Genomic DNA, 24,328 nt, shown 5'->3' with positions numbered 1-24,328 from the left:
AAAACGGCTCGAGAAAAAAAGCCTTCCTCTGGGGCTGTTAAATAATCTTTGGATTAGTTTTATTTGATTCATAGATTCACAGAATTTACAGGGCAGAAGGAGGCCATTCGGCCCATCGAGTCTGCACCAGCCCTTACAAAGAGCACCCTACTGAAGCCCAAGTATCTACCCTATCCCCGTAACCCAGTAACCCCCACGTAACATTTTTTGGACACAAAGGGCAATTTTTTTAGCATGGCCAATCCACCTAACCCGCACATTTTTGGACTATGGGAGGAAACCGGAGCATCCGGAGGAAACCCACGCAGACACGGGGAGAACGTGCAGACTCTGCACAGACAGTGACCCAGCTGGGAATCGAACCTGAGACTCTGGAGCTGTGAAGCAACTGTGCTAACCACTATGCTACCGTGCTGCCCATAAATATTGCCAATATTTCTGTTCCAAAGGCTCTAAAATTCATCTGCTACCAGTGCAAGCTTTGACAAAGTAGTTTGTTAGGATTTGTTAGTCCTCAGAATCTAAAACAGTAAATTTAAATTAACCCAGCCTCCAAATATTGCATGCAACATTTTACATATTAATTTTCATATTTAAACCCAACAGCTCCTTCTGAAGCACACCAGGTGCTAAACTTGGATGCTGACCAGGCTCAAATCAGCTGAGAAAGCAGGACGAGTGAAATGGCACCCAATTAAGCATGGCCCATGCTGAAAAAGTCCATATTTGCAGATGCTAGGTGAGGGCAGTACTGGGTCCTCCTTCCTCTCCAGAACAGATCAATATTGGAGGATGTGCAGCAGTATTTCGTTATTACAAAAGCCAAGCGGAAAAGCTCGTGGCAGTAGGGTGCAGCTGGATTCCCGAGTAACCCTGGTCAATAATAAAGAGTGGACCACCACTTTGGAGCCCATTCTGCCATTTAATTAAATTATGGAACCCAACACCAGATACCCAATTTGTCTCACATCCCTAACTATCTTTTGTAATCAATCGATTTAAACAAGGGATCTAGCATCAATCGGCATTTGTAGAACAAGAGTTCTCAACTCCTACCACCTCACCAAACTGATTTTGCAGAAAATAATTACAATAAGATTTTAAATACAGACCATTGATAACATATTACACATTGTGCTGTAGCACAAACAACCCATTAAGTTTGTGCCCGGTTGTTTAGTGTAATATTACGGTTCACTCCCCATAATTTTCAACATTCCTGGTTTCCCAGAACTATTCATCAGCTGCTACAATAGCTTGTAGCTATAGGATTCCACATTCTAAAACAGGTATTTAGAAAAATATTCTGCCTGCCATTTGAATTCATACACTTTAACGATATCTTATCCCTCATGAGCTTTCATGGGCTGCAGTCACATCTAGCACAGAGGAAGATGGTGGTGGCTAGTTTGAGGCCATTCATCTGCACTGAAGAACAGCTGCTATGATGTCCTGAGGCTAAGTGCCCTAGGCCCAACCATCTTCAGCTGCTTCATAATTGACCTACAAACATACAAATTAGGAGAAGTCGTGGAAGTAGGATATTCAAGCCGTCAGCCTGCTCTGCCAGATCACGGCTAAAACAATTGTAGCCTCAACTCCACTTGCCTTCCTATCCTCCAAACCCTTTGACACCCTTCCCAATCAAGAATCGATCTAATTCAACCTTAAAAATATTCAATGACCCGGTCTCTACCATTCCCTGTGGAAGAGAGTCCCGCAAACTCTCAACCCTCCGAAAAATAATTTTCACTGGTCTTAAAATGGCAGACCCCTTGTTTTTATATTGTGTCCTTCAGTTCTAGTCTCTCGCGCTCAAGGGGAAACATCCTTCCATATCTACACTGGATCCTGTATCTTTCAATAAGATCACCTCTCATTCTTCTAAACTCCAATGGATACAGGGTTAAACTTTCTTCGGATAACCCCTTCACTTCCAAGAATCTGTTGAGTGAACCATGTCCAAAAACTGTACACTGTATTCAAAATGTGGTCTCACTAATACCTTATACAACTGTAGCAAAACATCCCTACTTTTATATTCCATTCCCCTTTCAATAAATGACAACATTCCATTTGCCTTCCTAATCACTTGCTGCACCTGTAAGATGGAGATGTTCACCAATTGCAAGACTGTTCAGTACCATTCACAACTCCTCAGATACTGATGCAGTTGTTACCCACTGCTGCAAGACCTACATTTAGGTTTATGTTTGTTCCTGGCAATAACCACTGTGCCACAAATGTATTAGGCAATAACCATCTTAAACGAGAGAGAATCTAACTACCTTCCCCTGACGTTCAATGCCCATTACTATTGCTGAATTACCACCAATATCCTGGGGGCATCATACCATTGAGCAACGATTTAACCGGACCAGTCACATAAATACCGTGGCTACAAGAGTCAGGTACTCTGTAACGAGTAGGTTACTTTGACTCCCCAAAGCCTGTCCACTATCTACCAGCCTCAAGTCAGGAGTGTGGTGGACGAGTGCAGCTCAAACAACACTCGAGCAGCTTGGCCTCCTCCAGGACGAAACAACCTGCTTGATGGACACCCCATCCATCACCTTAAACATTCGCTCCCTTCACTCCTGAGGCACAGTGGCAACAGGGTGTCCTTTTCATACGATGAGCTGCAGCAGCTTGCCAAGGTTCCTCCATCAGCACCTTCCAAACATGCAACCTCTACCAGCACGAAGGACAAGAACAGCTTGGGAAGACCACAATGTTCCCCTCCAAGCCACACACCATCTTGACTTGAAATCATATCAACGTTCCATCACTGGTCACTGGATCAAGATCCTCGAACTCTCTCCTCAAACCATACTGTATGGCACTTACAAAAGCTCACCATTACTTTTTCCTATTAGGAATGGGTAATAAATGCAGATTTTCTTATGGGTGGAGGGCATAACTCGCAAATTTAAAAAGTCAAGAAAATACCTTGGTTTAACCACAAAAATCATCAAGTCTCTCCTTCATTCATCGCTGGCAACGTATGTTAATACATCCCATAAAAAGGGAAAATATACAGAGGACAGTAAATGTGGATATCACCTACTGTTAAAACTAATATCCAGGATTAGAATGTTGATCGCCATCATATTGAAAGACAGATCAAATATGCCTTTGCAATAGTATTACCAGGTTTTCATTGGCAAGTCGTGCGATTTCCTGCTGTAACCCAACTTCCATTTGTGCCTCTGACGACAGCTGTAGTGCCTGAGCGAAGAATTTCTGTTGTTCATTCAACTTCTCTTTAAAGCCTCTGGCTTCAATTTGAAAAGTCGCTATTTCTTTCACGTGCTGTGCCTTCTGTTCATCTAACTGGTCCATGAGAAGTCTGGGAGAGGAAAAAGTTTGTAAAATGGTGAAAAAGTAGTAGCCAATTGATCAAGTCAACTTTAATCTACAGAATAGGGTTGGGGCAAGGAGAAAGTGACAGGCATAACCGAAAACAAAGCAAGAGTCCCCAAGAACTCAGTTGTCCAAGTACCAGGTAGAGATAGGTGAATGTTTCATAATAGTAGAGCAACGAGAGTGAGTGAGAGTGAGAAGATATCATCTTCAATTTGAATTAAGGTTTATGGGAGAAGGGAACGATTGTAAAAGTGAGGCATGCTCCAGGAGTTTGGAGTTCCACTGATCGCTTCCATAACTCTGGCAGGAGCCTCAGGTACACGCGAACCCAGAGTTTCCACCAATCAGGAGAAATTCAAAGACCCGACCTTAAAACGATGACATCAAATACAAGCGTGACACCTTCTTTTCCTATTTAGTCATTTGATGATGCAAGCAAACCTGCCAATACCATGCCGGCCTGAAATGATAATCACTTAAAGCACTGAAAATGACAAGAAAAATTGTTTGAGACTACAAAGTATTTGCAATGACTGGAAAGGAAACCTGCATTTCCTCAGTCTGAACAAAACTGAAATCCATGTTCTTAAAAAGTGAAAGGGTAGTTAGAGGTGTTGGAAAGGTTGCATGTTTGGACAATGGATATTTATTGATAATATAACTATAAACATAGATACAAGATGCAGTCCTGATTAGGTACTTCATGCCAACCTCTACACCACATTACTCCCATATGACTATATCAAATGTGGGCAGCACTGTTTGACCCATCCCAAATCCTTCCTAAACACCAATACTAGTAGGACCTTTGCCTGGTCAGTGCAAATACCAGAGTGGATGGAATGTAGCTCTTGTGCTGCCCGACTAGCCGAGCATATGCCCATTTTCCATCTTCCAGAATGAGGGGAACACATTGTACTCCGTCGACTATGGAGGGGTTAAAAATGAAAGCCACATCAAAGTGGCCCAATGCCAAATGGAGAACTCCACTGACAACAGTTTTTTTTAAAAAGAAACGGCATGCTTAAATGAAGAAATGCAGTACTGAAAATAAAACTGAGTTCTTCAAATGAAGTGTTGAGTAACAAACAATGGTAAATCACAATGGTGACAAGGATCGTGTTAGGCGGTGCAGAACAGATATATGGCAGTTGGAACAGATGGCTATCAACAGTAGTGGAACCTGCACTGCAAAACATCGACAAGGCACCTTAATGAAAACAGCTATCCGAACAGATTACCAAACTGCAGAGGCAGCAGTAAGATATGGAAATTGGATGTGCCAATCACACCAAAAATGCAAACATTATTTTAACATAGTGATCGCTGCCATGTTACAGCATATTTGTAAGTTTGATTAAAACAGCTTGTGCCATTTGCTGCACTCCAGTCAAACCAGTTTACAACAACTTTAGTGGGTATATCTCAAGGCAGGACAACTTTGTAAATCTTGCACACACAAATGTAGGATTATTTTGAGTTCAATGTTTTTGTATTCAGCATTTCCAATATGTGACTCACTACATAAACTCAACTACGAGCAGTGAGAAGGAGAACGCTATCCAGCAGGCTGGCACAGATATTCTTTTAAATTACTGGGATTGGTTCTATAAGTGTTTGCTCGGCCTACATTCAAGGCACGAGGTAAAATAAAGACATTGTTTAAAAAGTACAGAGGATCTCTTCATGGGGAGGAGGGCGGGCGCCCTCGCCTTTGCCTCCCTGATCGCCCGCCGTAGAATCCTGCTCGACTGGCGGTCAGCAGCGCCACCCAAAGCTGCAGACTGGCTGTCTAACCTATCAGAATTTCTCCAAATGGAGAAAATCAAATTTGCCATCCAAGGGTCGGATGATGGCTTCTTCAGAACATGGGAGCCATTCACCCAACTGATCCGTGACCCGTTTGTGGCCAACGAACAAGCTGATAAATAATCAAGTAGTCAAGAGCCAGGGGAAAGTAGCCAAAACATGAGAAAAGAGAAAGAAGGAGGGAAAGACCCGGGGAGGGGGGGGGGGGGGGGGGGTGAGAGAAATAGTGCAAGAGGGTGTAGCTAAGCACAATAGAAAAGAAAGGAGAGCTGTAGGGAGGGAGAGGGAAAGGAAGAGGGAAGAATGAAGGACAGGGGCAAAGAACAATAGAGGGGAACCGGGGGGCGGGGGGGGGGAAAGAGGTGAGGGAACTCAAACAGGAAATGACAACGACCATGATGAACACAGCAACAGAGAGTAAGAAAGTACGAGGAGGAAATGACGAATGGCCGAAGCAGAAGCAAACGCGCAACAATCAGCAAAAACCGACTGGGAGAAGCAAGCAACATCAGGGGCGCCACCCAAGCGCCCCCCACCCCACCCAAATCTATTTTGTATTACTGGTGTTGCATGTACTCTCATTGTTTAAAAAAAAACGGAAGAAAAAACAAAGGGGGGGTGGGCGGCTTTCCTACTCGCCGCACCCCCCCCCCCCCCCGTATATAGGTATACGGCAATTGTCTCTCCAGTACCTCGATGTATATACATTGCCCCAGTTTTTACTTCCCCACCTTGTTTTTTTTTTTTTTTTAAACTTATTATTTACGTGATTTTGCTAATTATATAGCGTTGTTGTTTTTAATCTTGTTTGTATTAGCCTCTCTTTTTTTTTTCCCTCTTCTTTGTGTACACCTGTAATTGTACGATGTTCGAAAAACCCAATAAAAGACATTTATAAAACAACAAGTACAGAGGAGCTTGGTACCTTACCTTTTAATCAATATTATACAAAACTAAAAATTTACATTTCTGAAGTACTTTGTTTCTGCAATATTGTAGTTCTGCAGACCAAATTAATAAAACTGTAATACTTCAGTTGCTATTGTTCTGGTAGTCAGCAGCTGATCTCACAGGTCAGAACACTGCTCACCTTAATCCACAATTTGCGCTCCAAACATCATCAAGTTAGTTTCAATGCCTGCCAATTAGGAATGGAGGCAGAAAACTCCCACCTCCAATTGTTAACTGGTGTATCTGCTAGGAGTCAGCAAATGTGGACAGTAGTTTAAAAACAAGCAGAATTTTATACATTTCAATTCGATCTCCTCTCATTCTTTTAAATTCCAGTGAATACAGGTCCAGTCAACCCACTCTCTCCTCGTACGAGTATCCCAGGAATCAGTCTGGTGAACCACTGCTGTACTCCCTCTGTGGCAAATGTATCCTTGCTTGGATAAGGAGACCAAATCTGCACGCCATACTCCAGGTGTGGTCTAACCTGCACAGCTGCAGAAAGACATCCCTGCTCCTGTACAGTTGATAGCTGAAGCAACTCAAATGAAGGACGATATTAAAGATCACAATCAGTAACTAAGGAAGATGTTTTTGCAACTTCCATTTAACTCACATTTCAAGGTGAGTGAGAATAATTGGCCCCAAAACTAAAAGCTTATAAAAGGACATGATGGTAGTAACATATTTGAATACTCAGGTTGAGTACTCCTTGCAGTTTATAAATTTATCTTGGGAGTCACACATCACTGGCACAGCATTTTCAATCAATACCCTCAAGATCTTGCATCATGTAAATATGCTGCTTAGAAATGAAGCAAAGTAGAAAATCTTTGCAATTACCCAATTATTGACTTCTCGGACTGGATTGCTCGTTCTCAGATTCTATTTGGTCAACTGCCTGGAAAGGCAGAGTGTCATGAGTGTGTGTGATTTGGGTGGCATGTTGGTTAGCACTGCTGCCTCACAACACCAGGGACCCGGGTTTGTGTGAAGTTTGCACTTTCTCCCAGTGTCTGCATGGGTTTCCTCTTGGGTGCTCCGGTTTTCTCCCACAGTCCAAAGATGTGTAGGTTAGGAGGATTGGCCATGTTAAATCGCCCCTTAATTTCCAAAAGAATTAGATGGGTGTTACTGGGATAGTGTTGGGGTGTGGGCAGGGTGCTATTTCAGAAGGTCAGTGCAGACTCAGAGGGCCGAATAGTGATTCTATGATTCTAGGCATTCATACCCACTGCCTGTAACTGCAAATTAGAAGAAAGAAAATAACCTCTTGTATCTTATTCCCTATGTGACCCATAAAGCAGACTTCAACTGCATAGTATGCACAATGATCATTAGAATTGTCACAAGAGAAGATATAATCATGGCACCTCGATCCAAAAGATTAGGTCAAGGAAACACATCTGAATTTTTAAACAATGAAGTCTGCATTTTTATTTATATATTCCCGATGCTTCATGAGAATAAACCATCTTGCCCCTGTTCCCCACCTAAAGTAACATTATTGATACAGATTCAGGAAGTTGCAAACCATCCTCCCCTGCATACATAATCGAAGAAATGTATTCAAAAATAATGGGCCATAACGTGATGTACCAGGTGACCTATTTGCTGCTGAAAGAAGGAGCTGGAGAACAGGGCATCTCCTGAACCAGGTTCAAAGATTGTGAAATAAACAGCAGAAGGACTGAGAAGGAACGATAGAGTAGGTGCAAGCAATCAGATCAGGTACAGAAAGGGAAGTTGGGTGCTCCAGTTGCAAAGATGTGCACGTTAGGTGGATTGGCCATTCTAAATTGCACCTCAGGGTGGTCTTTTGAAGGATCGGTGCAGACCTGATGGGGCGAATGGCCTCCTTTTGCACTGTAGGGATATGATATTTTAAAAACTTAAATAGATATTAATTTTACATTTTATAAAGTCTCCAACATAAAACCTGAAGTAATGATACTCCACACCTGTAATAGTTTAGTGTCAGATTGTGATAAATGTTCATTACTGTCAATCATTGTTAAATGGGTAGAACATAGAACATAGAACAATACAGCACAGTACAGGCCCTTCGGCCCACGATGTTGCACCAAAACAAAAGCCATCTAACCTACACTATGCTATTATCATCCATATGTTTATCCAATAAACTTTTAAATGCCCTCAGTGTTGGCGAGTTCACTACTGTAGCAGGTAGGGCATTCCACGGCCTCACTACTCTTTGCGTAAAGAACCTACCTCTGACCTCTGTCCTATATCTATTACCCCTCAGTTTAAAGCTATGTCCCCTCGTGCCAGCCATTTCCATCTGCGGGAGAAGGCTCTCACTGTCCACCCTATCCAACCCCCTGATCATTTTGTATGCCTCTATTAAGTCTCCTCTTAACCTTCTTCTCTCCAACGAAAACAACCTCAAGTCCATCAGCCTTTCCTCACAAGATTTTCCCTCCATACCAGGCAACATCCTGGTAAATCTCCTCTGCACCCGCTCCAAAGCCTCCACGTCCTTCCTATAATGCGGTGACCAGAACTGTACGCAATACTCCAAATGCGGCCGTACCAGAGTTCTGTACAGCTGCAACATGACCTCCCGACTCCGGAACTCAATCCCTCTACCAATAAAGGCCAACACTCCACAGGCCTTCTTCACAACCCTATCAACCTGGGTGGCAACTTTCAGGGATCTATGTACATGGACACCTAGATCCCTCTGCTCATCCACACTTTCAAGAACTTTACCATTAGCCAAATATTCCACATTCCTGTTATTCCTTCCAAAGTGAATCACCTCACACTTCTCTACATTAAACTCCATTTGCCACCTCTCAGCCCAGCTCTGCAGCTTATCTATATCCCTCTGTAACCTGCTACATCCTTCCACACTATCGACAACACCACCGACTTTAGTATCGTCTGCAAATTTACTCACCCACCCTTCTGCGCCTTCCTCTAGGTCATTGATAAAAATGACAAACAGCAACGGCCCCAGAACAGATCCTTGTGGTACTCCACTTGTGACTGTACTCCATTCTGAACATTTCCCATCAACCACCACCCTCTGTCTTCTTTCAGCTAGCCAATTTCTGATCCACATCTCTAAATCACCCTCAATCCCCAGCCTCCGTATTTTCTGCAATAGCCTACCGTGGGGAACCTTATCAAACGCTTTGCTGAAATCCATATACACCACATCAACTGCTCTACCCTCATCTACCTGTTCAGTCACCTTCTCAAAGAACTCAATAAGGTTTGTGAGGCATGACCTACCCTTCACAAAGCCATGCTGACTATCCCTGATCATATTATTCCTATCTAGATGATTATAAATCTTGTCTCTTATAATCCCCTCCAAGACTTTACCCACTACAAACGTGAGGCTCACCGGTCTATAGTTGCCGGGGTTGTCTCTGCTCCCCTTTTTGAACAAAGGGACCACATTTGCTGTCCTCCAGTCCTCTGGCACTATTCCTGTAGCCAATGATGACATAAAAATCAAAGCCAAAGGTCCAGCAATCTCTTCCCTGGCCTCCCAGAGAATCCTAGGATAAATCCCATCAGGTCCCGGGGACTTATCTATTTTAAGCCTGTCCAGAATTGCCAACACCTCTTCCCTACGTACCTCAATGCCATCTATTCTATTAGCCTGGGGCTCAGCATTCTCCTCCACAACATTATCTTTTTCCTGAGTGAATACTGACGAAAAATATTCATTTAGTATCTCGCCTATCTCTTCAGACTCCACACACAATTTCCCATCCCTGTCCTTGACTGGTCCTACTCTTTCCCTAGTCATTCGCTTATTCCTGACATACCTATAGAAAGCTTTTGGGTTTTCCTTGATCCTTCCTGCCAAATACTTCTCATGTCCCCTCCTTGCTCGTCTTAGCTCTCTCTTTAGATCCTTCCTCGCTACCTTGTAACTATCCATCGCCCCAACTGAAACTTCACACCTCATCTTCACATAGGCCTCCTTCTTCCTCTTAACAAGAGATTCCACTTCCTTGGTAAACCACGGTTCCCTCGCTCGACGCCTTCCTCCCTGCCTGACTGGTACATACTTATCAAGAACACGCAGTAGCTGATCCTTGAACAAGCCCCACTTATCCAGTGTGCCCAACACTTGCAGCCTACTTCTCCACCTTATCCCCCCCAAGTCACATCTAATGGCATCATAATTGCCCTTCCCCCAGCTATAACTCTTGCCCTGCGGTGTATACTTATCCCTTTCCATCATTAACGTAAACGTCACCGAATTGTGGTCACTGTCCCCAAAGTGCTCTCCTACCTCCAAATCCAACACCTGGCCTGGTTCATTACCCAAAACCAAATCCAACGTGGCCTCGCCTCTTGTTGGCCTGTCAACATATTGTTTCAGGAAACCCTCCTGCACACACTGTACAAAAAACGACCCATCTATTGTACTCAAACTATGTCTTTTCCAGTCAATATTTGGAAAGTTAAAGTCTCCCATAATAACTACCCTGTTACTTTCGCTCTTATCCAGAATCATCTTCGCCATCCTTTCCTCTACATCCCTAGAACTATTAGGAGGCCTATAAAAAACTCCCAACAGGGTGACCTCTCCTTTCCTGTTTCTAACTTCAGCCCATACTACCTCGGAAGAAGAGTCTCCATCTAGCATCCTCTCCGCCACCGTAATACTGCTCTTGACTAGCAGCGCCACACCTCACCCTCTTTTGCCTCCTTCTCTGAGCTTACTAAAACACCTAAACCCCGGAACCTGCAACATCCATTCCTGTCCCTGCTCTATCCATGTCTCCGAAATGGCCACAACATCGAAGTCCCAGGTACCAACCCATGCTGCCAGTTCCCCTACCTTGTTTCGTATACTCCTGGCATTGAAGTAGACACACTTCAAACCACCTACCTGAACACTGGCCCCCTCCTGCGACGTCAAATCTGTGCTCCTGACCTCTGTACTCTCATTCTCCCTTACCCTAAAACTACAATCCAGGTTCCCATGCCCCTGCTGCATTAGTTTAAACCCCCCCAAAGAGCACTAACAAATCTCCCCCCCAGGATATTTGTGCCCCTCAGGTTCAGATGTAGACCATCCTGTCTGTAGAGGTCCCACCTTCCCCAGAAAGAGCCCCAGTTATCCAGAAATCTGAATCCCTCCCGCCTGCACCATCCCTGTAGCCACGTGTTTAAATGATCTCTCTCCCTATTCCTCATCTCACTATCACGTGGCACGGGCAACAACCCAGAGATAACAACTCTGTTTGTTCTAGTTCTGAGCTTCCATCCTAGCTCCCTGAAAGCCTGCCTGACATCCTTGTCCCCTTTCCTACCTATGTCGTTAGTGCCAATGTGGACCACGACTTGGGGCTGCTCCCCCTCCCCCCTAAGAACCCGGAAAACACGATCCGAGACATCACGTACCCTTGCACCTGGGAGGCAACATACCAAACGTGAGTCTCTCACGCTCCCACAAAATCTCCTATCTGGTACTTACTGAAATGGACACGGCTTTTTGTAGCAACCTTACCAGTAGTCTGCACCTATTTGTTATCACATGCAATAGCCACAGTCACATTTGGTTATTGGGAATTCAGACACAACCAATGGTTTTATTCAGCAGAGTGTAAAACACATGTGATTTCAATATTCATGCAAATTGGAGTTATGAGCAACCTCACCATTCAATACATTTGAACAATGAGGTAGATACCACTTTTCCATGCTATGGATCAGTACAAGTCAAACAGAATCTTTTGGATACTTGACTGCAACTTCACATCTGCCCCTAGCCTGAAATTGCTGTACCATTTGCACATAAACAACACTTCTTACTAATAGAAAGTGCGGAGGAACTAGTCTTGCAGGAGTGGTGACTGCAGTCAACCTAATGCTAGCAGATTTTGTACATGCACAATGGGTCAGTTAGACTTTTCCTACCCAAAAGGAAAGGAAATAGGTAGGCAAAAGACAAAAAAAGATTAATGCGCAAGAAATTGCTGTTCTTGATTATAATTATGAATCATGCTCTGTTCCAAGCACTTGTCCTTTCACTTGTGTATTGGCCACCCAGAGCCAAGCAAACGATTTCTTCCTTCCATTAAATGTTAACCTGTGGTATTATCATAACTGTAAGAACTGCAAGAGTTAATGAAATATCTAGAGTAGCCACTAGAGGGAGCTATAGATACAAGTATACAAGGCATTGATGCTAAGCCTTGTGGGAGAGGGTACTCCAGGAGTTAGCTAGAGACAGTCAGACATTTTATTACTGAGTTAGAGATCATAGATTATACCAGTATTAAGATTAGTTGCAGATGACTATAGTTTATATGTTAACAACCAACTGTATTATTTAGAAGTACATTTCAAACCCAAATTCATGTTAAGAAATGTATATCTTTGTTTAAGTTCAAGCTAGTTTGAGTTCTTTGTGAACACTACGCCAACCAGTCTGAATTAAGCAACACAAATAACACCACAAATCCTTTTTCTGTTTAATTAAATTTTCACAACCACATTTGGAATTTGATCAACTCAGTTGCCCTCAAGTCTCTTGTCACGCACAATAGCCACTATAGTATGCAACTGTTTATTTAGTAAAGGTGTGGAAGACCGTTTTTGGGAAAGTGATCTCAATATTTATTTACACAGCAGATGTGTGCGCGTAGTTTAACCTTTTTGTGCATTTGTTGGCAAATGACAAAAGTAGAATGCGCAAGTTTTTTGATTAACATGTTTTACTTTACGGATTGTTCAATTAGGGTAGATAATTGTTTGATAAATATGTGGAATATATTTCACCGCACATTGTGCATGTGCATCTAAAGTGTGCCCCACTAAAATTAGTATACGTGGCTAAAATTATCACCATAGCCACATCTGCTGCTGGTCAGTGATTTCCATTTTGTAACACTGCCCGCCACAAGTCAGTAGACAGTGGGATCTATCTTTAAAGAAGAGGAGGACTTCCAATCAATGAAAGACCAAAGATCCACTCAATATTGACACAGTGCCGATCTTCCCATTTCTTTACCTCGCTCCCCTGGTTTTGCATTACGACACAGTCAGTTTTCCTTGTATTTGTTCCATTTCAACTGATTGTTTGCACTGATCTTCCCTCTAACTGCTCATTCGCCTTTATTTCAGCTCTCATATTTACCACATACAGTTTGCACATTACAATCCGCTTTGCTATTAATATGCATCCCTCTCAAGTTGCATATGACCAGAATTTGGATCCATCAGCGCTTTCCTTGGAGGAATGGAAATTTAATAGAGGTCTATGACATTATGAAGGATGAAATGAAACAAAATGAAATGAAAATCGCTTATTGTCACAAGTAGGCTTCAAATGAAATTACTATGAAAAGCCCCTAGCCCCCACATTCCGGCATCTGTTTGGGGAAATTGTTTCTGCTGGCAGGAGAGTAAATAATCATGGGACACATTTAAGACGACATAAAATTGTTGTTTTTGATTACAGTTATAAATTGACTCCTGCTCCAAGCAAGTTCCCCTTTCACTTACTTATTGGCCACACGGACAGCATCATAGGCACATCGGAGATCCTCCTCAGACATTTTAGATCCATCTTTAGGTAATCCAAATAGGTCTGCCATAGTAGCCTATAAAAAGAAAATACCCCATTATCCACAGAACATGCAATGGATGCAGGTGATAAAAAAGGACTGTCCAATTTTTTTTTTTTTTTTTTTTTAAAAAGGCACCATCTTCTTAATTACTATGGTATTTTGGTCGCATATCCCATCGACTCACTGATCTTGAAAGATACAATAGCCTTTTGAAACAAAACAGACATCATAGTTTACACATTTCCGGTGCATAGAGAACCCCTAACATGTACCCTGAGTGCATCACGCCAAAGATAACATTTTAGGTCAGATATGCTGTGGTTCCAGTATTGCCAACCTGTATTCCAGATTTTATGAACAGTGCTGCTTTTCTCATCCAATAGCTCAAATTGGCTTGAGCCAAGCTCTTGAAAACTACAAACTGATTGAGAAGTTGCAGCCTTTTTGTTTTGTTTACCCTCAAACAGTTGCTGGGACTCTCTGGATTTGTGCAACAATCAAGATAAATGATGCAAGATTTGTTCGAAGATTTTTAGCTCTGCCCCAAAGCTTTGCAGGCATTCAAACAAAACTTAAAGCATCTGAACGGAATTAAGTTCAATGGAGAATTCCAACCGCAGCTAGATTTCAAACATTGTTACACTGCAACTGCATTTAAAAAGAGAGAGGCAGAGACACTACACCAAAATCAGACCACCGAAAAGGTTAGAGATGTAAATCCCCATGTTATGACGTGGACCTTTGTAGCCATGTAAAATGGCTGACTCCCGATTAGAATGGTCAAACCCCGATTTAAAATGGTGAACGGAAGAAGCTGATGGGAAAATCAGCCAACAGGACTCAAACGGACAGCTGCAGGTAAAACAGTGTATTCGCCTCTGGGGAAGTCAGTCCAGACAGATACCTGCAGCCATCAACATCACAACAACCCAGCCATCTGCATTTTAATCAGCCATCCCCGGGGACAATTGCTACAAATTAGCAACTCAAAGCCGACCCAGACCTTTTGGCGCCAGCAGGGGCTAACACAAAGAAAGGTAAACGACCAGCCCCCGATCAAGGAATCGCTCCAGTATTGGAGCATATCGAACCAAGTGATTGGGACCAAGTCCAATCACTTGGAACCAGGTACAAGGTCCACCCCGAGAGGCGGGAAGCCCCTGGGAACTATAAGAATAGGGGCCAAGTTCAACTCAACCCTTTTTTTCCTGCTCGCAACCTTCGAGACCCTTCTACAAGACCATAAGTTTTACTCCAGCGATCGCTACCAGATAGGCACTCCTGACTATCAACTTGTACCAGCTTTTGAATCCCGCAGGCTCAGAACCAATTCGAAAGACCATTCATTTCCCTGACCTGGTGGGCCATTTCCAAAGTTAAGTATTGGCCTTTAGTGGTAGGTAGTAGTCTAGAAGTAGGATTATTGTAGAAGTATTAATTGCTGTATATAATAAAAGCGTTGATTTAACTCTTACTAAGCGGTGTGTTGCATTATTAATCATTACTTGCGCCGACAAGGTACACCACGAGTCCGGTAGTGGCGGCAAAGCTAAAGATCTGGGGCCAGTGGAGACGGCACAGGGGTGCAATGGGAGCTTCGGTGTGGTCCCAGATCAGGGGTAACCATCGGTTTGTCCCAGGGAGGATGGGTGGGGGGTTTCAGAGCTGGCATCGAGCAGGTATTAGAAGAATGGGGGACCTGTTCATTGATGGGATGTTTGCGGGCCTAGGGGCACTGGAGAAGTTTGGGCTACCCCCAGGAAATGCTTTCAGATACATGCAGATGAGGGCATTTGTGAGGCGACAGGTGAGGGAATTCCCGTTGCTCCCGGCACAGGAGATTCAAGACAGGGTGATCTCAGGTATATGGGTCGGAGAGGGCAAGGTGTCGGCGATATACCAGGAGATGAAAGAAGAGGGGGAGGCGTTGGTAGAGGAGCTGAAGGGTAAATGGGAAGAGGAGCTGGGGGAGGAGATTGAGGAGGGGCTATGGGCTGATGCCCTAAGTAGGGTTAATTCCTCTTCTTCGTGTGCCAGGCTTAGCCTGATACAGGTGATTCATAGAGCGCACATGATGGGGGCGAGGCTGAGTAGGTTCTTTGGGGTAGAGGACAGATGTGGGAGGTGCTCAGGAAGTCCGGCAAACCATGTCCATATGTTTTGGTCATGCCCGGTACTGGAGGGGTTGTGGAGGAGAGTGGCGGGAACAGTATCTAAGGTGGTGAAAGCCCGGGTCAAGCCAAGCTGGGGGCTAGCACGATTTGGAGCAGTGGACGAGCCGGGAGTGCAGGAGGCGAAAGAGGCCGGCATTCTAGCCTTTGCGTCCCTAGTAGCCCGGCGAAGGATCTTGCTAATGTGGAAGGAGGCGAAGCCCCCCAGCATGGAGGCCTGGATAAATGATATGGCAGGGTTATTCAAGCTGGAGAGGATAAAGTTTGCCTTGAGAGGGTCTGTGCAGGGGTTCTACAGGCGGTGGCAACCGTTCCTAGACTATTTCGCGGAGCGTTAGATGAAGGTCGGTCAGCAGCAGCAGCAACCGGGGGGAGGGGGGGGGTTGTTTGTAAGGGTGAAAAATTGTGTTAAAATTCTTAATAAATATATTTTTAAAAGAAAATTAATCATTACTTGGACTTGAACCACGTGGCGGTATCAGAAAGATACCTGGCGACTCATGAGCAAAGGTGACAGAATAAGAATAAGTAAACTCAGGCTAAAACGAGCAACACCTTATAATATGTTGGCACGTCAACACTTTATTTAGCCTGGTTCCAAACCCATGGCATTTTTATGCTGCTGGAAAATATTAATTTGTGTCTCAGTACAAGGCCCGATGCAAGGAGACATACAATTGTTCCAACAGAGAATTTAACCCAATTTCAATCTGAGCCACATGCAAATTTAAGTTTATAATATCTAACAGACGTGGCTGCAAAGGAACAGTGCCCAAAAGGAAATTGAGCTTTGAGAGTACAAACACGGAATAATTTCAGGAGAAAACAACCTTTTCCATGAAATGCAAAAAACAACAGTGGACAGGTCAAAAGCAAACTGCCAGGAATCATGAAGAATATTCCAGGAATCATTTTGGATATAACTGAATGGGTTACAGGGATAGGGTGGAGGTGTGGGCTTTAAGTAGGGCACTCTTTCCAAGGGCTGGTGCAGACTCGATGGGCCGAATGGCCTCCTTCTGCACTGTAAATTCTCCGATTCTGTAAAAAGCACTTAATCTGAAGCTTTGGAATATTTATTTTATGCACCACTTGCCTTGTTTTTCATAGCGTCAATTTCCTTCTCTGCCGTAAGGAGCTGAGATTTTAGCCAAATCTGCTCTTCTTTAAGTATGTCAATCTCCTCAGTGGATGTCTTGAGGTGGCTCATCGAATGGTAACCAGCATCGTTCTGCTCCATGGTATCATTTGCAGCAGAATCGCCACCAACAAAATCTTTCCTTAGCTGATCAAGCTCTTTCTTTAGTCTCTGGTTGTCCTGTTCAAGTTCTTGATACTAGTAAACATTGAAATATTGCTGTTAGGTTTATTTACTTTATATTGAGGCAAACCATAAAAAATATTTTTACGTTAAATAAATTTTTACATTAAATAAATTTTAACCTAACAAAATGTGAAGGATCGGATAACAAGATGTTGACAAGCAAAGTGATTCAAAACACAACAATAGATTATATAATGCTTAATTGCTGCCACTCATTCTCGCCCAATACAGTGCAAACTGCTATAATCAAAACTTATGTAAATTTTGACATCAAACTCATAGCTAATCACTTGTAAGTAACAAATGATATTGCATTAGCTCAACATTACAGCAAATTATAGCTTTCCAAATTTAGCATTTTCAGAAGTCTAGTCACCTTTGCGCCTGTGCAATTCTTAATACCTTAGCAATGCTACATGTCACTGCAATATCTCTCATTTAATTAAAAGTCACAAATGATGATAGCAGATGATAACATAATAGTTCGACATACATTTATCTATCTCTGGCCCAAATCAAAAAGAGGTACAGAAAATAACTTCCAGTGGCATAGACTTGTTATAACCCTCAAAAGATTGACGGTAATTGCCAACATAAAGACTGAACTCTTAAGAAACTGACCAGAGGAAACAAAACCAATTGAATAAGTATTTTGGAAGAGATAACAATTGAAAACAAACATCTTCAAAAAAAGGGTATTGTTAAAATAATAACAGTCATAACTTTATCGTAATAAAATGTCCTCACAAAATAAATTTTGATACTGAACCACAGGTATTAGGACAGAACCAAAATCTTGGTTGGTCGAAGAGTTAAGTTTCACACCGCGTCTTAAAAGGAGGAGGCGGATAGACAGAGAGAGGTTTAGGAAAGGAATTCAATGACTTGGGGCAACTGAAGGCATGACTACCTAAATAAGCTATGAGGAGCGATTGAATAAACTCGGTTTGTTCTCACTGGAACGAAGGAGGTTGAGGGGCGACCTGATAGAGGTATACAAAATTATGAGGGGCATAGACAGAGTGGATAGTCAGAGGCTTTTCCCCAGGGTAGAGGGGTCAATTACTAGGGGGCATAGGTTTAAGGTGAGAGGGGCAAGGTTTAGAGTAGATGTACGAGGCAAGTTTTTTACGCAGAGGGTAGTGGGTGCCTGGAACTCACTACCGGAGGAGGTAGTGGAAGCAGGGACGATAGGGACATTTAAGGGGCATCTTGACAAATATATGAATAGGATGGGAATAGAAGGATACGGACCCAGGAAGTGTAGAAGATTGTAGTTTAGTCGGGCAGTATGGTCGGCACGGGCTTGGAGGGCCGAAGGGCCTGTTCCTGTGCTGTACATTTCTTTGTTCTTTGTTACCAATGGTGGAATTAAAAATTGAAGATTGGGTGAAGTGATGTACTGGAGGATTTAAAAACCAGGATTATTCTAAAATTGAGGCATGGCTTAACCAGGAGTCAATAAGAGTGAGCATAAAAATAATGGTGAATGGGACTTGGGTGCCGCTGGGTGTCGTCAGCAGACATGTAGAAGTAGACTTGATGTTGCCAAGAGGACATATTGGTAAGAAATAAGAGGGGGGGCCAAATTTGCGTCTTTAGGAGACACTTGGGAGGTAAACATGCAGGAACGGGAAGAGGTTACAGGCAATTCTCTGGCCATGATTAGATAGAAACTGCAGGCTCTCTCAGCTGGATGATGGAGATAGACATTGAAACAGAATGGCATGGTTATCACATAGAAACAGACAAGTATGCCCAGAGAAGAAAGCAGGACAACAAAATATTGAGGTGAACCAAGAATATTTTGGGCAAACAGACTTTTAAAGTATCAACAAAAGTGTTTGAAAAATTGTGAGTAGTAAAATAGCATTAACTGAACCTTCTGGAAACAAGTGACATCAAAATGACAGCAAATAAAGGAACAGGTATGCAAAGGAAAACTAATGAGAATATTCCAAGGCAGGTAGAAGGTGCAGTTGGTGAATTTTGCAAAACAGAATTTGAGAAAAGAGAACTTAAAAACAGAAATGTTTCTCTTTCTAAATACAAGGGTATTCCAAAAGGACTGCTGCTAAAGATGTGGTAAAGGAGTGAAATATGGTATGGCAGGCAAGAATGCAGTGGAATTAAGGAAGCTGGGATTTGCAACTCAGTTCAGATCAAACAGGTCATTGGAATTGTGCACTCAACCTCAGGTAGAATGGCAGGAGAAGGTGGTGTATTTGGTGGCAACCAAATACATTGACCTTGGGCTCTACCATGTTTAAAGAAGTTCTTACTTATGTGATCCGAAATTGGAGGAGTAGATGATCGGTGGCTGATCTGACCCACCTGACTGGTCAAGTTAAAATGACCTCGCATATAGTAATCGTTTATTTGCAGGGGCTACAAAAGAAAGGGGTATTGTTCTTATGCCCGGCATTGTACAATGTCGTCATGTGCTTTAACTGATCAGATTAGGCTGCTCCAATTGAGATTTCTTGCATGACCTAGAGATGGCCAACATTAAGTTGATTGCGTTAAATTCTGAAGCAGTTTTCTCTAAAAGTCATCAGAACTGCGTTTTTCATGACCAGTTACTCTCCAGTCAATGAAGTACTTTCTAAAGTGCAGTCACGGTTGCAACATAGGAAATACATAGCAAATAGTTTCTAATAATTAAAACATGCTGTGCAAAAAAATGACTTTGATATGTTTTTCATTGAACGAATTAGTTCCATGAATTCAAAAAGATTAAATCGATTTTAAGAACGCAAAATATAAAACTTCTGAATAATTAAGTTTTGTTTCAAGTCCCATTGCGAATGAGCACACAAAACCCAGCCCCGAGGCGAGGAGAGTTGGAAAAATGTTGGCCTAGATTCTTGCTTGAAGTGACTCTGCCAAATTCTTTTAAAAAGAGAACGTTAGGAACAAAGAACAAAGAAAATTACAGCACAGGAACAGGCCATTCGGCCCTCCCAGCCTGCGCCGATCCAGATCCTTTATCTAAACCTGTCACCTATTTTCCAAGGATCTACTTCTCTCTGTTCCCCGCCCGTTCATATATCTGTCTAGATGCATCTTAAATTATGCTATCGTGCCCGCCTCTACCACCTCCACTGGCAAAGCGTTCCAGGCACCCATCACCTTCTGCGTAAAAAACGTTCCACGTACATCTCCCTTAAACTTTCCCCCTCTCACCTTGAAATCGTAACCCCCTCGTAATTGACACCCCCTCTCTTGTAGACCTCAATCAGGTCCTCCCTCAATCTCCGTCTTTCCAACAAAAACAATCCTAATCTACTCAATCTTTCTTCATAGCTAGCACCCTCCAAACCTGGCAATATCCTGGTGAACCTCCTCTGCACCCTCTCTAAAGCATCCACATCCTTCTGGTAATGTGGCAACCAGAACTACACGCAGTATTCCAAATGTGGCCTAACCAAAGTCCTATACAACTGTAACATGACCTGCCGACTCTTGTACTCAATACCCCGTCCGATGAAGGCAAGCATGCTGTATGCCTTCTTGACCACTCTATCGACCTGCATTGCCACCTTCAGGGTACAATGAACCTGAACTCCCAGATCTCTCTGTACATTAATTTTCCCCAGGACTCTTCCATTAACCGTATAGTCAGCTCTTGAATTAGATCTTCCAAAATGCAGCACCTCGCATTTGCCTGGATTGAACTCCATCTGCCATTTCTCTGCCCAACTCTCCAATCTATCTATATTTTGCTGTATTCACTGACAGTCCCCCTCACTATCCGCAACTCCACCAATCTTGGTATAATCTGCAAACTTGCTAATCAGACCACCTATACCTTCGTCCAGATCATTTATGTATATCACAAACAACAGTGGTCCGAGCACAGATCCCTGTGGAACACCACTACTCACCCTTCTCCATTTTGAGACACCCCCTTCCAATACTACTCTCGGTCTCCTGTTGCCCAGCCAGTTCTTCATCCATCTAGCTAGTATACCCTGAACCCCATACGACTTCACTTTTTCCATCAACCTACCATGGGAAACTTTATCAAATGCCTTACTGAAATCCATGTATATGACATCTACAGTCCTTCCCTCATCAATTAACTTTGTCACTTCCTCAAAGAATTCTATTAGGTTTGCAAGACATGACCTTCCCTGCACAAAACCATGCTGCCCATCACTGATCAGTTTATTTTCTTCCAAATGTGAATAGATCCGATCCTATCTTCTCCAACAGTTTGCCTACCACGGACGTCAAGCTCACAGGTCTATAATTCCCTGGATTATCCCTGCTATCCTTCTTAAACAAAGGGACAACATTAGCAATTCTCCAGTCCTCCGGGACCTCACCCGTGCTCAAGGATGCTGCAAAGATATCTGTTAAGGCCCCAGCTATTTCGTCCCTCGCTTCACTCAGTAACCTTGGATAGATCCCATCCGGACCTGGGGACTTGACCACCTTAATGTCTTTTAGAATACCCAAACCGTCCCCCTTCCTTATGCCAACTTGACCTAGAGTATTTAAACATCCATCCCTAACCTCAACATCCGTCATGTCCCTCTCCTTGGTGAATACCGATGCAAAGTACTCATTAAGAATCACACCCATTTCCGCTGACTCCACGCATAAATTCCCTCTTTTGACTTTGAGTGGGCCAATCCTTTCTCTAGTTACCCTCTTGCTCCTTATATACGAATAAAAGGCTTTGGGATTTTCCTTAAACCTGTTAGCCAAAGATATTTCATGACACCTTTTAGCCCTCTTTATTGAGGGTTTGAGATTTGTCCTACTTTCCCGATATTCCTCTAAAGCTTCATCAGTTTTAAGTCGCCTAGATCTTATGTATGCTTCCTTTTTCATCTTAGCTAGTCTCACAATTCCACCTGTCATCCATGGTTCCCTAATCTTGCCATTTCTACCCCTCATTTTCACAGGGACATGTCTGTCCTGCACTCTAATCAACCTTTCCTTAAAAGACTTCCACATTTCAAATGTGGATTTATCCTTAAAGAGCTGCTCCCAATCCACATTCCCTAGCTCCTGCCGAATTTTGTTATACTTGGCCTTTACCCAATTTAGCACTCTTCCTTTAGGACCACTCTCGTCTTTGTCCATGAGTATTCTAAAACTTATGGAATTGTGATCGCTATTCCCAAAGTAATCACCGACTGAAACTTCAACCACCTGGCCGGGATCATTCCCCAATACCAGGTCCAGTATGGCCCCTTCCCGAGTTCGACTATTTACATACTGCTCTAAAAAACTTTCCTGGATGCTCCTTACAAATTCTGCTCCATCTATGCCTCCAACACTACATGAGTCCCATTCAATGTTGGGGAAGTTAAAATCTCCCATTACGACCACCCTGTTGCTCCTACATTTTTCTATAATCGGTCTACATATTTGTACCTCTACTTCACGCTCGCTTTTGGGAGGCCTGTAGTAAAGTCCCAACAATGTTACTGCACCCTTCCTATTTCTTAGCTCTACCCATATTGCCTCAGTGCTCGAATCCTCCATCGTGCCCTCCTTAATCACAGCTGTGATATCATCTCTGACCAGTAATGCAACTCCTCCATCCCTTTTACCTCCCGCTCTATCCCTCCTGAAGCATCTATACCCTGGGATATTTAGTTGCCAATCTTGCCCTTCCCTCAACCAAGTCTCCGTAATACCAATAACATCATATTCACAGGTACTAATCCAAGCCCCAAGTTCATTTGCCTTACCTGCTACACTTCTCGCATTAAAACAAATGCACCTCAGACCACCTGTCCCTTTGCGTTTATCATCTCTTCCCTGTCAACACTTCCCCTTAGTCACAATGAATTTATTATCTAGTACCTTACTGGCTTTAGTTGCTGCCTCTTTAGTGACCTCTAACTTCCTAATCTGGTTCCCATCCCCCTGCCACATTAGTTTTAAAACCTCCCCAACAGTGTTTGCAAAAGCACCCCCTAGGACATTGGTTCCAGTCCTGCCCAGGTGTAGACCATCCGATTTATAATGGTCCCACCACCACCAGAACCGGTTCCAATGTCCCAAAAATCTGAACCCCCTCCCTCCTGCAGCATCTCTCAAGCCACGTCGTATTCATTCTGACTATTCTTGAATTTCTACTCTGACTGTCTCGTGGCACTGGTAGCAATCCTGAGATTACTATCTTTGAGGTCCTACTTTTTAAACTTATCTCCTAACTCCCTAAATTCCGATTGTAGGACCTCATCCCGTTTTTTACCTATATCGTTGGTGCCTATATGCACCACGACAACTAGTTGTTCACCCTCCCCCTTCAGTATGTCCTGCAGCCTATCGGAGACATCCCTGACCCATCACCCAGGAGGCAACCATACCAATTGGGAGTCTAGTTTTCCACCACTGAAACGCCTGTCTACTCCCCTTACGATTGAATCCCCTATGACTATAGCTCTGCCAGTCTTTTTCCCGCCCTTCTGTGCAGCAGAGCCAGCCACGGTGCCACGAGCCTGGCTACTAATGCCTTCCCCTGGTGAGTCATCTCCCCCAACAGTATCCAAAACGGTATACTTTGTTTTGGAGGGCGATGACCGCAGGGGACGCCTGCACTGCCTTCCTGCTCTCTCTCTGCCTTTTGGTCACCCATTCCCTGTCACCCTCACCAATCCTAATCTGCGGTGTGACCAACTCACTGAATGTGCTATCCACGACCTCCTCAGCATCGCAGATGCTCCAAAGTGAGTCCATCCGCAGCTCCAGAGCCATCATGCGATCTAACAGGAGCTGCAGCTGGACACACTTCCCACACATGAAGGAGTCAGGGGCATCGCCCACATCCCTGAACTCCCACATGGAGCACGAGGAGCATAACACGGGTCTGGGATCTCCTGCCATTTTTACACTTTACCTTAACTAATTACAAATATAATATCAAATAATGAATAAGTGAAAGGAATAAAGATTTTACTAACCAATCACAATACTTACCAACACAGAGTTAAATTTCTCCCAGCTACTGCTAATTGAGCACTTTCCTTACCAGTCAATCAGGTCACTGCTTTGCTGTGATGTCACTCTTCCAATTTATCCCCAAGGACCCTGTGGCCGCTGTTTAAGCAGCGAAGCAGCTAGTTTAAATACTCACCGCTCGACTCTGTAGCTCCGCCCACTCCAACAGCTGA

At 43.4% G+C, this 24,328-nt stretch overlaps 1 protein-coding gene across 1 annotated transcript in view; it reads right to left on the bottom strand.

Moving 5' to 3' along the window:
• LOC140395772 (unconventional myosin-Vb-like) overlaps positions 1-24,328 on the bottom strand; it is a 156,199-nt gene that overhangs the window by 23,544 nt on the left and 108,327 nt on the right. The window contains exons 25-27 of the mRNA XM_072483929.1: positions 16,962-17,201; positions 13,630-13,727; positions 3,151-3,349 (exon numbers count right to left, since the gene is read on the bottom strand). Of these exons, the coding sequence (XP_072340030.1) occupies positions 3,151-3,349; positions 13,630-13,727; positions 16,962-17,201 (537 nt within the window). The remainder of the gene's footprint in view (positions 1-3,150; positions 3,350-13,629; positions 13,728-16,961; positions 17,202-24,328) is intronic.

This window comes from Scyliorhinus torazame, chromosome 18 (genome assembly GCF_047496885.1).
Source record: "Scyliorhinus torazame isolate Kashiwa2021f chromosome 18, sScyTor2.1, whole genome shotgun sequence".
Taxonomy (NCBI): Eukaryota; Metazoa; Chordata; class Chondrichthyes; order Carcharhiniformes; family Scyliorhinidae; genus Scyliorhinus; species Scyliorhinus torazame.
Note: the sequence above shows the minus strand (reverse complement) of the source record. Positions and strands in the feature narration are given on the sequence as shown.